The following is a 15,906-nucleotide window of genomic DNA, read 5'->3' as shown; positions in this document are numbered from 1 at the left end:
ATGTCAGTGTAACTATTGAGTTTGTTACATAGGATACGTAGGCTTTGCCTCATTTGCAAACATGTTTTGAAAATCTTTCCTTGAATGGAGTTTTCAGCCAAACAATATGTACCTGATTAAGTATCTTTGTAAGATCTCCAAGGTACAAAATTTAAAGCCCTGACTGAGCGCCAGCTGACTTGGGTTTGATTAATGAGCTTAGGTGCTAGAGGAGCCTGCTGAGGATGAATGGAAGTGAGCAGTCACTTTCCAGCTTACTCATCATTGGGCAATACATCGGAAGATGGGTGTGGCATCTGTCTCAAGCTCATGGAATGAGGCCGGCATGACCTTCCAAAGACTGAAGGTTCAGGACCTGAGTAGAGGGGCAAAGGGGAGGGGTGGAACCCATCCACACCTTAATAATTGATACTGAAAGTTGTAGAATGTTTGTTGACTAAGAGGTACAGGGGTTAGGCTGTATAAAATAAAAATCCTAAATGAGGCATTGAGAATGATGTCACACCAAGAGCTAACCTACCTTCCCTGCTAGCCAGCTTTCAGAGTAAGGATACAAAAACACATGCCACAACACAATTCCACAGGTGCAAAACCACAGGACAGTATTAATGAAGCTCAAGTTAAACACTTTTGTCTCTATTAATGAAAAATTCCATCAGAACTACATATCCAGAAGATAGAGCACTTAAATAACAAATAGTCATGACTTAATAAAAGACAAGATAAGAATTTAAAGATGCATACAAAACAGTTACATAAAACAAATATCTGTACATCAGTTTAAACAAATTTAAATTACAACTTAGCTGCATGCAGTTTAAATAAACTAATGAATGAAACGCTTTCTTTTTATTCCTGGTTTGGCAATAGCATCAATTTTTAACTGTCATAACACGCAGCATACTCAAGTTTCTTACTCCAGTGGCTACCCTTAGAGTGTCTATCAGCATTTTATAAAACTATAAATAAAAATTCTTTAAAACTAACATAGACAATTGAATTTATAATGCATTTTTAAACAAGCCCTTCTAATGCCATACAAATGTTCTGTAATATGCTTTGAAGGGTCCTGTCAGTCTTTTTTTGCATAAAAGCATGAGCACATCTGACACAGTGCAGTATATACCACACCTTTTGTACAACAATCATAATGGCAACAACTGAATTATGAAGATAGCATTCACCTTCAAAATAAATAAAATTATTCTTTAAAACTAATTCCATAAATAGTATAATCCACATAATATCTGCGCTCGTTAAACTCTCCGTATATAATAAAGCTTCATTAAACCAAGATAAACCTAGGTTGTAGGGTATTACTATAAACAAGTCAATAACATCAATTGTTAAAAATACTAAGTCAGGTGAATACAATTCGGGTGTAACACTTTAAAAAAATGCCATGAATCCTTAACTAAATATGTATATTTGGAACAAAAATATGTTAACCTCATGACTTCCAAGATGGCTGTACACTGATCAACAGCTTAATTTCAGCTCTCTCTGTGTGAAAAAAGAAACTGAGGCACAACAGCCAATGATACTGTCAGCTTGAGTAAAATTCAGTTATTGAGTAGTAAGTACTGTCTGGATTCTAGCAAAAGAGAAATTTAGAGAACTTGAAAGAAAAACAACCAGAAAAGGTAGCAAGAAAACACTGACTGGAAAGAATCCTGCAGCTGTTCAACAAAAAGCGGTTTAAGCTCCAGCTTTGGAACAAGAATTGGCTTCCAGTAATTTAGAGGAAAAAGAAGTCAGATGTGCTCAGAGTTGATTAAAATAAATGAAACTTTAAAAGAGTATATCAACTCAAATAAAAAAGGCTGGAAAATAGACAAAGCTTTAAACAGTTGTTCAGGTGAGCTGATGAAACTGCAAAAAATTAATGGCTGAAATATAGAAATGGCTGACTGAGTATGAGACTCATCAAGAGGAGCTGTTTAAAAAATGGTAGTGTTAGAGGACAGAGCACACAGAGAAAAACCTGAGGTTTTCTGCTAACAGCAGAGAAACTGGAAGGAACAGACGGTATTCATTTTATGAAAGCACAAATAAGTAACTGGACTGGTAATCCACAGCAGGATTTGTTAATTGAAAGAGTATATCATGTACATGCTGCAAATCTGGCCATGAGAAAACTGCCAAGATCTGTGTTAGCAAAGATGCAATCATACCAGCATTAAATAGTTCAATCAAAGGTAAAGCTGTTATATCCAAAACATGAAAAACCAAAAACAGCAGAATAGGAAAACCCAGAACTTATTTAATAGTCACAAAATAAAAACAATAAAATAGCAATTAACCAGTTAGCGTTTCCATCTCTAACCTTGAGATCTCTTCAGACTGAATGCAACAAGCATTTACATAATACCTAGTCATGTGATTAAAATAGTTTAGTACTTTAACCCTTTGTGTTTCAGGTAAGCAACAAAATCTTCTCTGTTTAATCCTGGTGGATAACAAGCATTAAGTTTAACTTGCCAGAAAGCAAACAGGCTCACCAAAAAAGGATGGGGACTTTCTGAAAGAAAGTGAGAGCATATGCAACAGATTTATCCACAGAGGTTATCCACTGGAGATTGTAGAAAAGAAATCAAAAGAAGTATGCAGTATTAGGAAAAATGAAGTTAATGAGAATGTGAACAACAAAAATGTTGATTAATGTTTGGCTATGCAAGTAGCAAACAGTATAGATTCACTAGAGATTAAGAAAATAATCAGAAGAAATTGGAATATTATTAGCAGTTGTTCAGAAATAACTAAAGTAGTTGGCAACAAGCCTATATTTGTACAAAAAAGAGGTAGGAGTTTCAAGAGTTTATTTTATTTAACATTTGTTAACCAGAAAAGTCCAGCTTGGAACAAAGCCAATTTTCAGGGGAGGTCTGGGGAGAAACTCTCCAGACATATCTTTGTAACATGGGAGGAAACCCACATGAATGCAGTGAGGACATGCAGACTCCACACAGAAGGCAGTGCAGCCAAGAATCGAACCGGAGAACCTCTTGCTGTGAGGCGACAATGCTACCGCTGCACCACTGTGCCATCCTTAGAAACTTAAGCTTACCATTGAATAGCAGTGTAAAAACAGGGATGTTCAAATGTCTCAACTGTAATTTTTGCAATTATTTGTACACTGGAATAGAAGAAATAAGGGTGAAGAACATACTGATCAAAATCAGAGACAGATTTACTTGCAAATCTAAATTTGTTGTATATTTAGCTCTATGCATGCCCTGCGGTTGTTTTATGTTGGTAGAACAACCAGAGAGCTTTACAAGAGAATATATGAGCACAAATATACAATATCAGCCGGTAATGACAAAAATGGCAAGCATTATATTTTATCCAAATGTAAAGTAGATTTTACATTTATTGCATTAGATTATGTTGCAAGATATGACACTAACGTTGATGTTGAGGAAGAATTAGGGTGGAAAGAATATTTATGGCAAGTTGAACTTGATGCTTGTTATCCACCAGGATTAAATAACAGAGAATATTTTGTTGCTTACCTGAAACACAATGGTTAAAGCCCTATTTTAATCACATGACTAGGTATTATATAAATGCTTGGTGATGTTAAATGTATTCAATCTGAAGAAGTCTCAAGGTTATAGATAAAAGCACTAACTGGATACTTGTTATTTTATTGTTTTTATTTTGTGACTATTAAATAAGTTCTGGGATTTCCTATTCAGCTGTTTTTGTTTTTTTCATACCAGCATAAAGAGTTGATCCTGACAAAACTGTGGTAGATAGGTAGGTAAAATATTAAAAATTGGAGATAGTAGAGTGTTTATAGAAAATAATTATTCAATTGTACACCAGGCAGAAGAGAAAAAAGTATATCTCAGCAATCAAAGAATGTTGAGATGCTGATGTGAGAGTCAAGCTGCTGTATCCATCTGTCTTCAGAACACTTTTACTGGAGTATTAAAGTTATTTTTTTGATGCAAAACAGGCTAAGGTGGAATACAAAAGTTTGTCCAACAAAGGGTGAGCCATCAAACAAAAGTGGACCCTCCTTCTCATTCTTTGGATAATAAGGCTTACAGAGAAATTTTGCCAGTGAAACCTTTTCCAATGTTCAAAGGAAAATGCTTGAGAGACAGAAAAAAAAACAACATGAGTTGACTGGAAGAATAGTGAGTGTCTTGGATTTAAACTGGAGTCTGGGGTTGGGAGCTGGAGATGCACAGGAAGAAGACCAATAACATTGAAATTAATGAATAAATGTGAGACTTATAAGGCATCAACCACATTTGTTAAATATAGCTTTACAAGAAAATGTGGTTGAGAAAGATTGGATTTTTTGTCGACTTTGTTACACTTGTTGGGGTACTAAAGTAAACAGGTGCTTTTTTCATTTTCTCTTTTTTAGTTTTAAGAAATGTAGGCAGTACAATGTAAAAAGAGAAGAAAGGCTAGACAAAGTGTATTTAAATCAATACCTTGTAATCTTGGGCTGTTGAGGTGGAGTGTAAAAGTGCACCAATTATAATATGCAGAGCACTGAAATGTTTTCTTTTACTTTTGCATAGGTAAATGTCTAAATTAATTCCATTTGCTTAATCTAATGACATGTTTTGTGAATACAAGTGGGTTTACAAAACTGACAGACCACAATGTAATGAATAGTTTTTTTAAGCAAATTAATGCTTAGTTGAGAAATCTAGAGTTGAGTGCAAGTCTACATTTTGCTCTTATGTTTCCATTGTAACAAGCTTACTATAGGTGAAGACAATAAATCAAGAGGTGTGGACATTGTTTGATGGGAGAAATGTAAAATTAAATGGTACAAGAGCAAGCAGCTCAGTAAAAAATAAACTTTAAAATGACTGGGAGTGAATAAGAGATGTCAGGTTTTCTGGTAACTAAATACTTTAGTGCATTTGCTAGAACAGTGTATAATTTAGTTTTGTTTAAAGATAGCCAGTGCATTTTTTAAGGCTAAAAGATAATGTTTTCTGAAAACATGCAATTTGATTTTCACATCTGAGATGGTAATACAGATAAGACAAGAACAGACAGGAACACAGGCTGCAACATGTGACATAATGGATAACCTTCATTTTAGGTTAGGTTTTGCCTTTGTGTTCAGCTATCAATTTGGGGAAATAGTTTTATCAGGAGGGTTAAACTTCATTATTTAAATATATACATAGTTTTCTGTGTTTGTTTTAAGTTAATAGGTTATGGGGGTGCTCTGGGGTATATTTGTTTGTTTGTGAGTTTTCATTAAAACAGAAAGTCTTGTGAAATGTGGCATAGGTTCAAATGGAGATGACAAGAAACAACTTTATAAAAGACCGGCCTGCCAAACAATAATGAATGCATGTAACAAAAAAAATGGGAAATAGACATTTAAAATAGCTGTCATATATATATAACAGGTAGGAATAATAACTTATTATCATAATGGCTACACTAAACATATTATTGTGGAACATGAATGGCCTTACAGGTACAGACAAAAAGGAAAGAGTATTGAATTATATTAAGGAATGCAGAGTGCAAATAGCAATGCTATAGGAAACACATGTGGACAGAAAAAAGCATGTGAATTTGATAGAGAAAGGATTTCAGGAGAGATATTCAGCACAATATCTATGACAAAGGAAAAGGGGAATACTTATACTTATTGCTAGAGGAGCTCCAATAGTGATAAAACAGGGAAAAAGTTAGTAATGGTAGATTTGTGGAGGTAAGGGATTGCTGGCAAGGGGGGGTGGGGTGGGGGATTGCACTGACCTATATTTGTATTTCACCTAAAACTGGTGTTATGAGCTTAAGAATTTTTTTGAGAACTAATCAGTTTTCAGCAGGGGATATTACTTATAGATGGGGACTGGAACTTGATTTGCAACATTGAGGATGTGTCTGGGGGACTTAGAAGGGAAATATAACAAAACAGGGTAGATTTCTGAAGAAATCTATGAAGATATTTTGCATGGAAGATGTGAATTCAGTGTTAGGAACTTGTACAGAATTTACATATTATTCCCCCAAGGTACAATACATGAGCTAGTCTTGACAGAAATTAGATTTCACAGGAATATGTGCATTTAATTGAAAGCTTTGACATACATCCAATAATTACTTCATATCATGGGGCATTAACAACTAAGATAAAATTTCACTGTAATTTAAAACAAATGCGACACTGGCATTTCCCATTCTACCTATTAAAAAGAGAGGAATTTAAGGAATAGGTTGTAGAAATTATTTCAGTTAGTAGGGAAGATAGAAATGTCTTCAGCCAGTATAGCTAAGTGAGTGGGATAAAATGAAAGTAGAGTTTAAAATATGGTAGAAATAAAAGAAAAAGTGATATGGTTAAGAGATAACAATAATTATTTAGAGGCACTGACAAGGGTTAGATTATTTCAGAATAAAGATTTCAGATAAGAAGAAGAGGCACAATTGTAGAGTGTTAAAGTGAAAATAAGAAAGTATCTGGATAACATGCACAAGTTTAAAAAAATTGGTGTTAAGAAACTGTTTTTCTTTTTTTTTTTTTTTATAATGACTCCAGAGCATAAAAACTTTTAGCACAATGACTTAGGCAGCAGAAAGTAGAAAGGATTGTTGCTAAACATAGGGAGCCTATAACAAGAAAAATAACCAGAGATCCTGTAGAGGTATTAGAGATGTTTCTGAAATTGTATGTAAATTTGTATAAGACAGAGAAATGTGGAAATCAGGAAAAAGCACAAATGGAAATATTTATGGAAGAGTTAAACATGCCAAGGTTAGTGATATATAAGGCTCAACAATTAACAGTTTAGATAGGAGCAGATGAGATAAAAATGTATTTATTTAACATTTGTTTACTGGGAAAGTCTGACTGGGACAAATCCCATTTTCAGCACAGACCTGGGGAGAAACGCTCCAGATGCATGTGTTTGGAGGCTGGAGGACCTGGAAGAAACCCACATGAATGCAAGGAGGACATGCAGACTCCACATATAAGGCATCCCAACTGAGAATCTTTTGCTGTGAGGCGACAATGCTAACCACTGCACCACTGTGCCACAGTGATGAATAATCAATCAGCAGGAAAGTATCAGGAATGGATGGTATTCCAGTGAAAATTTGGAAACTAGGAGGGAAGTGATAAATATCTGGAAGGTTTTGTTTAACAGTATTTTAAAAAGTGGGGAGCACCAACATCATGGAAAAAAGCTGTTGCGGCTGTAATTCCACTAGATCATAAAGACATATCAGACCCAGTTTCATATAGGCCCATTTCAATTTTAAATCATGATTACAAAGTGTTAATGTCTATAAATAGCAAAATTTGCATCAAACTTGCCTAACTGCTCACACCACTGTACCACTCTCTCAAACCTATCCTTGCTAGAATTCCACCACTACCTCCAATTCACTCAACTCTCTATGGCCCATAAATTAATTTTCTAACCCGATAGCTACCTCGCTCTCCAATCCATCTTACACACATATACCCCTTCTCGATCCCTCTGCTCTTTTGAGAAAACCCTATTAAGTGTAGCCAAACCCAATGAGAGAGCAGGACAATCCCTATAATCCTACAACATATCCAAACTATGGAATACCCTCCCCTCCACCATTACCCAACTAGACTCCATAAAGCCCTTTAAAGCTGCTCTAAAAGCCTGCTTGTTACCAAATCCAAGCTGTACCTGTGATATACGATGTAAACCCCCTTAATTACATAACCCATTAAACAAGAACCCTACCTTGTAACACCTCTCATTTCATTCTACTCAGGTGACTAGAAGACCTTATTATCTGTCCATCACAAAGTACATAATTTCTGTGTTGTAGTTTTTAACTGTAATTTGAGGCTTGCTAATTAATGTATATAACATCTGTTTGCAATTGTATACTTTCTGTAGTACTCACTTGTTTTGTTTTTATTTTTAAAACTGCAGAACCTTTTCTCCCCAGATCTGTAATCAAACTGTATAAGTTTTTGTTGTTTGTTAACTGTGGAGCTTTTCTCCCCGGGCCTCCAGTGAAAATGGGTCCTGTGCCTAGTGGACTTTCCCGGTCAACAAATGCCAGTAAATAAATACATACATACATACATAATAGCTAAAAGAATGGCAAAGATGTTGATAAAACTGATAGGTGTGGATCAGTTTGGTTTTGTGGAGGGAAGGCAAACATTTGACAACATTAATGGAGCAATGATGATCCAGAGGGAAGCAGGATGTAAGAACATGCCACTGTTGTCGGTGGGTCTTGAAGCATTCAACAGTGTAAATTGAGATTTTATGATTAGGGCAATGGAAGAATTTGCATTCCCTGATACAATAATAAAGTTAATTAGGAAGATATATGAGGGATCGGAGGCAAGAATTAAAGTGGGAGGGTTCCTCTCTGATAAGTTGTATATGAACAGAGGAATCAGGCAGAGATGTGACTTTTTCCCTTTGTTGTTTAGGGCCATTGGCAAAGAAAATAAGGGACTCAGAAATTGAAGAATATAATTGGAACGGTAAGTAAAAAAAGTTAGCTTTATTGGCAAAATATATTATTTTGTACCTGATAAAACCAGAAAAGAACATCTCAGTGTTGTGGAACATTCTGAAACAGTTTCAAGTCTTTTTAAGATATAAAAGTAATGAAGAAAAAACCAAGGCTGTAGCTGTAAACTATGTGTCCACACATGAATTGGTCCAGCAATACACATATTTATGGCAACGTGATAAAATGAAGAATTTAGGTGTGTGCTTTATAAAGGATTCTGTTATGGCAACTAAGGATATGTGGGAAAAGACTAAACAAAAGATAAAACAAAAACTGAAAAACTGGAAGCTCTTGTTTATGGATACAGATATCAAGATACAAGCCATGAAAATGTTTTAAGTCCCTTTAGTTTTTATATACAAGTCAGACATATTTTATCAACCAGATGAGAAGTTGTGGGCAGTAATTAATAAAGAGTTGAAGGATTTTACCTGAGAGGGGAAGAGGGCAAGGTCAAGTGGATAAGCTAATCCTTCCAACAGAACAAGGTGGTTTAGGATTACTTGATATTAAGGAATATTTTAGAGCTACACAGTTAAGGCTCATACTCATAACACAAGCAGAAAGCTATTATTCAAAGTGGAAAGGGATGATGATGAAGTGGGAGGAGGGATTCAAGAAGTAAGGAGCGAGTGGAATTTTGGATGCAGATCCTTAAGGAAAATAACAACAGCTTGGAAAAATCCAAGGTATAGGCCAATTTGCTCTTCCTGTCCTAACTTACAGTTTTGGAGTGATTGACTGGCACCAAAACGTATTGGATAGATTAGACAGGAAAACAAGAAGGACGCTTCATGCTCACCAAATGATTTATAAAAATCAGTGCATACCAAGATTATATATTTCCTGTTCCAAAGGAGGGATGAAATTCCTTGAAATTGATTAAATCTATAGATCTGCAGTCATGGGACTGCACATGTATCTGCTGATCTCACAAGACCCAAACGTAGTGAAAGTTTTGAAATGTGGAAAATAAATCTAAGATAACTTCTCTGCTTAGTCTAGCAGAAGCATATCGGTGTCAAGCAGGAATGGAAAGCAAACAACAAGTAGATAAAAATCATGCCAAAAAACAAAAGAAAGAATATAAGATGAAAGACCAGATGAGAAAGCAAGAAATGTGGAAAATGCATAAATATAGTTGCAAGTATAGAAAACTGCTGGAAGCACCTCATGTTGATCAGGACTGAATTCAGGAATGGTTAAGGAGAGGCAAATTCAAACCAGTAGATGGAAGGTTAATATTGGTGGCCTAAGATAGTGGGCTACGTACATGTTGGTTTACAAAGTACATTGAACATGTGGGAGAAACAGATAAATGTAGGTTTTGTAAAACAGAATTGGAAACAGTTGCACAACTTGTTGCTGGTTGTGACATACTAATGGCAGAACGACTGTATGCTGAAAGGCATAATAATGTGGCAAGACTGTTGCATTGGGGATTGTGAAAACATTATGGTACTAAAGTGGCTGAAAAACATTGGAAACATGAGCCATGAAGCATCATAGAAAATGATAAAGTCTACATCACAAGGGATCATCCGTTACCAACAGTTCAAAAGATAGACGCTACAAAACCGTATATAGTGGTCCATGAAAAGAAGACAAAAGTAGCATTGATCATTGAAATTGCCACACCCAGTGACTACAGTGTCTTGCATACAGAGAGACACAACATCATAAAGTATCAAGATTTGCAGACAGAAATGAGAGCAATGTGGAAGAAAGATACCCAGACAGTTCCAATAGTAGTAGGAGCAACAGGTCTTATAAAAAAGAATCTACAATCGTATTTAGATAAGTTACCAATACATGTAACTCTGTACAAATTGCAGAAAGAGCCATTACTGGGCACACTACAGGTGCTGCGAAGAGGACTTCTGGCTGACATCAAAGATTGAAACAATACTCATTTCATGAACTTTAATCGTGCTTTGACTTAGGAATGGGGTCCTTTCCTGTCATGGTATTAGAAACCCAAAAGACTTGCAGAAATTAAAAAAGAAATATTATTATTATTATGTGTATATTCTATATGTTATATAATGTTATTATTAATATAATTATAAAGTAACAGAAAGTATTCTAAGAACTAAGCCAACATGAGAATGGAAAAAGGAGATTCTGCCGATAGGGATGATTGCAATTTGGGGTATAGAGAACAAGCAAGAGGGGGCTGGAATTTACTGGAACAAACTGGTAAAGGAACCAAGTTATTGGGAGCCAATGACTAGATGGACAATGGTAACAGAGTGGAAATATGCCAAGAAGACATTTGGACTGCATGCTAGAGACTGCCTTCCCTTTCAGGAGTTGATATCAGAGTATAGGCAAAGAGAAATGGATAAGGGAATCCTAAGTGAAAGACATGCTCTGGTAGAGTTTTTAGTTGAAGCCAGAACAGAAGCTGCTATTAAAAAGGGATAATTATTAGGGCATATAAAGTATTGCACAAAAACTATAGGAATCAATTGGAGGAGGTTAGAAAAGACAGGCAAGTGAGACTAAATAAGCAATTCACAAGAAAACAATAAGAGTTCATATGTATGGCTCCCAAATATGCAACAAAGTCTAGAATATTTAAAATGTTTGCTTGAAAGTGTTTGCATAGGTATTTTTATACCCCAAGAAGACGCCAAATAATTTTTACTCAGGTAGATGGTAAATGTTGGAGGTGCAATGGGGAAGAAAGAGGTAACTGGGGACATATATTTTAGGAGTGTAATGAGCTGGCAGACTTGAAAAATACTCTACAGAGTACTCTTTTCGAAATATTGGGCGAGCAGATGAGTGTAACTAGGAAGTAATTGTTATGATCTGGGATACAGGATCTGAATTGCCTAGACACAGTAAGGGCTTGTTAAGTTTAATTTTGATGGCTTCCAAAAAAGCAATTACTAGAAAATGGAAATCAAAGTCTAAACCAACTTTACTAGAAGTAGTGAATGTAGTAACATAGATGAAACAACTGGAATTGGGATCTTCAGAAAAGGATAGGAGCAAATTATATAGGAAAAAAATAGAAATTGTGGGAATAATACATGCAGAATAATGTTTTGGAGGAGGAATTCGATTTAAGGGAAAGAAGGCATTGATCAGTTTATGCAATGTTGAATTAATGATAACTATATAAAAATATATATGAGGTATAATGCTTGTAACTATGAATATGTTAACATGGTTTGTTCTTTTATATAAATCTATGTTTGCCTATAACTGAAGTAATAATTCAATAGAGGTGTTAAAAAAATAAACTCCTATGTATGTAGATTGCTAACGGTTGGGTATTAGACCCATCTGCATTCACAACAGGGCATAGAGGAGGGAGGAGTATTTATTTGTTTATATACTTTTGGAATCCCAGATATACAGGAAATGTTAGCTTTCGCAACTTTCCCAAACATATAAAGCTCTGGAGTAATATTATATTGCATCAACAAATCATGTTGAACTAAATCAGTGGGCCTATATGAAATGTTGATTTCATTAAGTGAACAAATACTACATATATCATTGTATTTAAACAGAGAAAACATTTTATTATTATAGTCCACATAATCCAGGATAATCAAACTTTCCCCTTTACCAGATTTCATAAAACATTGTTGCCCACTGTATCCTGTGTTGGCATTATTTAAAAAGGACTGTGAAAATGATATATCAGGTTAAGTTTAAAAGATAAATGTAACACTCCTTACTTTAATTGGTCAAAAGATGAAGCAGCACTACTAGAACAGGTAACCAGTAACGGGCAACAGCATTTTATGGAAACTGATAAACGGGGAGGTTCAACAATCCTTTTGCATCTCACTATTTATCAAAAATGAAATATCAAAAATGGTGAGCTGAGAAACCTACAGAAACATAAAACAGAAACATAAAACAATAGGTTGGCAAGACCCCCCCCCACATCCCCTGATGTGTGGGCAAGTCCCTACATCACTGAAGTTATGTATTCCAACTCTACAATCACACCACAATCAAGAAAATGGAAAAAAAATAAAAGTGCACAGCTGGCTCATACAATACAATGCAATGCAATGCAGTGAAACTCAGCTCAACATTAAATTCTCTCACTAAAGCTGCTTGACCTCCCAATACAGCAATCACTTGTAACTATGCCTTTTCAGATATGTGGTCTGTTTATACTTTTCTTCTTGATCTTGTCAGCAAACTTGCTTCATCTCTGGTCCAAACTTCCTCTGAAGACTAGGCAAGGGGTCTCTGTTGCCTATCCTTGATTATTAAATTTACTGCAAACTAAATAAACTGATGATATATAGGTCTGTATCAAAAGATTTCTGATTTAATTTTTTGTGCCACATCAATATTTACCATAATTCTGTCAGAAGTATGACCTAAAATTCAGTGCACCACTGCATCAGTGAATGTTTCTGTATAATATTAAAGGAGGAACCCCTCACAGTACTGTCCTGGCTGATTTATTACTAGTGAGTGTAAAATCAAAACTATTTAAAAAATGTTGCTAAATTACAATATTATTGCCCTAATGATGTTTCTTATATCTGCTTTGATAGAGAATCAAAAATGCAATAAGCATACTGCATTTATAGAGTTCTTTGCTTCTGTGTTCCTTTTGCAGACTTCTTACATGTAGCTCTTAGAACAAAAATCAAAATAGTAACCATTTTAATTCTATAACTCAGTAATGTGAATCCCAGAATAGCAAGACTGAATGTGAGAAAATACGGACTTACATATACTATGTCCGAGATCGCTCTGCCTCATAGTATTCTGATTTCTATGATATACAATGATCCCTGAGTTCGTGCAAAAAGGCAGCGGTACATAGGTGCTGGGGGTTGATCCCCTGCAAAAAACAATGTTAAAGAACAATAGCAACAGCTGACATTCTCTGTTCTAGTTTTGCAATTTTTTTGGGTTAAGTTTGACCTCTCAAAATTATAAAAAGGAAATGAAGTATCTGAAAATTAATAAATGCAAAACATTTTAAAATTTTACACCTGTTTTCCAAGATAACATTTAAGGTCTTACATCCAGACACATGGACAAATCCAAAAATAATCAGAGATACTTTAAATGTTGGTACTACTGACTTAAAAAGTTGACTGAATAACACAATTTGAATTAATATACTGTTTAAAGAAGTATGTAACTATAATAGCTGTCATAGTTTGCTGATATTAATCTGCCATTTTTTCTCCAATGCTAAAGGTTTAAGTAGGGCAGAAGAAATTCTGAGCCAAATAAATGGAACATCTCTGAAAATTAAGAAATGCTGAGCTTTGTACCCCACCATTACCTGGCACTGACTGAAGAGAAAGGGGTGCCGTTTTCCTGCAGTTTGTTCTGGGTTGAGCCATTGTAGAGCTGATGCTTCTGGACAGGTTTCATAAAATATCTCCACTACAGCCTGCTGTCCCCTGAAATTGTTTGCACAAAGGACAGAAAGATATCAAACTGAAAATAAAACAAGACTGCATCCTTAATGTCATGCCCTATTAGAAAACACATTATTGTGTTTATTTAGATTCGCTCTCCATAGACATTTATCATTCTTGCTCTTAATGTTATTTTCTTACACAAGTTCTGAAAATGAGTACTAAAACTACAAACATTACAAGCAAATTCTGAAAACTTCTAGTGTGTATTTGTACCATATTGTTTATACAACCGTAACTTCAAAATACCATGTCAAAGACATAAAAAATTTAAAAGTAAAAATAATTGATACATGGAATTAAACAATTTGAAAGTAAGAATAATTGATACATGGAATTATGATATAACTAATGTGTTGTTGCAACCTAACAGGCAATTTCAGTTTTCACAAAGTCTTATTATCAAGGTGGATAGATTGTGTGATTGTGTGTGTGTGTGTGTGTGTGTGTGTGTGTGTGTGTGTGTGTGTGTGTGTGTGTGTGTGTGTGTGTGTGTGTGCATGTGTGTGTTCATGTGTGTCTGCACGAGCACCTGTTGCTATACTAAATTCCAGCCTAAGACATTAGTTTAGGAATACTGCAGACTTTCTTTTAAGAAATGTAAACCAGAATGTATACTCACTAGCATGAAACTTGATGTGGGTGAGAAATCATTTTATTTCACTCAGATAATGGCATAAGAAGATCACTATAGGTAGGATTAATAATGCTAGTGAGATGTGACTAGTAGTTACTTCCAACTGTTGCCAGTTGCGATGTGTCACTTCGGAGTGGTACACCAACAGAATGTACCATTGTTATGGAACTGGCATCATCTGTATATTCTGAAAATTTGTTCGTGCAAACCATCTGCACATCTAGGCATGTATGACTAAAAGACCACTATACTGTGAAAGCTAGACACAAAATTGCACATATTGCTCTTCAAAATGACCCACTTGCAAAATAGCTGAAGTGTGCATGGAAAATATGTGGCAGTTTAGCACAGAGGATTAAGGTTATGAGCTGCTAACAAGCATCATGTTTTTGTGTCAGATCAGATTTCCCCTCTCTCCACTTCCCTACTTTGTGACTCTTCGCTAGATACTTACACTGACATTTTTTCTGGGTTACCACTGAAAAGTAGTTAGTCTTGTGGTTTTATCTGGTTAACAAATTAACCATTCATATAATGCATGGTCATTATTCACTCATTTATGTGGCTTCTTCTTCTTTTGGCTTTTTCCCGGTTAGGGGTCGCCACAGTGGATCAGCTGTCCGTTCATGATTGGCAGTGGTGTTTTTACAGTCTCAAGTTGCCAGCCCGGCTCCCAACCTTCCACAGAAGGCACACACATACACACAATCACACCTAGGGCCAATTTAAAGTGTCCAATCCACCTACAGCATGTCTTTGGGATGTGGGAGGAAACCGGAGCACCCGGAGGAACCCACATGACTACAGGGAGGACATGCAGACTCCACACAGAAGGCACCCCAGCCAAGGATCGAACCAGGGAACCTCTTGCTGTGAGGCGACAACATTAACCACTGCACCACTGTGGCCACCCTTCACTCATTTATTTATGTGGCTATTAGACGAAAATGTAATTCTCAGGCCATGTCCCCAAAATTGTCAGCATTTCCTTCATCAGGAGTTTAGACTTACAGTTTATTGAGCATGGCCATGTGACATTAATCTGCAAACCATGATAATAAAGTGATAAACAGCAACTTTTTTCTGTACAACTCACCTATAGCAGTAGGGGTAGATGCTTCACTGGAAATGCCCTGTCTACTTTTGATCCATCCAGTTTTAATGTAATAATCTAGATCCCTGAAGCAGAAATGATTTTTTTCACTGTTCTGAATGATCCGCTTTAATGTAGCATGATAACGCTGAAAGGGTCTAGTGCAGATATTTTCTTACCACTTAGTGTCATCTCAGTTTGTTTTACATGATAAATGTGTCTTTTAACAATCA

General features: G+C 35.6%; 1 protein-coding gene across 1 annotated transcript in view; it reads right to left on the bottom strand.

Annotated features, from left to right (window-relative positions):
• Positions 1–15,906, bottom strand: part of LOC122814922 (leukotriene A-4 hydrolase-like) — a 334,501-nt gene that overhangs the window by 269,335 nt on the left and 49,260 nt on the right. Inside the window, exon 3 of the mRNA XM_044087186.1 lies at positions 13,805–13,925. Within this exon, the coding sequence (XP_043943121.1) occupies positions 13,805–13,925 (121 nt within the window). The remainder of the gene's footprint in view (positions 1–13,804; positions 13,926–15,906) is intronic.

The sequence above is a fragment of the Protopterus annectens genome, chromosome 11.part0, assembly GCF_019279795.1.
Source record: "Protopterus annectens isolate FY-2018-M chromosome 11.part0, PAN1.0, whole genome shotgun sequence".
Classification (NCBI taxonomy): domain Eukaryota; kingdom Metazoa; phylum Chordata; order Ceratodontiformes; family Protopteridae; genus Protopterus; species Protopterus annectens.
The sequence above is the reverse complement of the archived record's forward strand: the minus strand, read 5'-3'. Positions and strand labels throughout refer to the sequence as shown.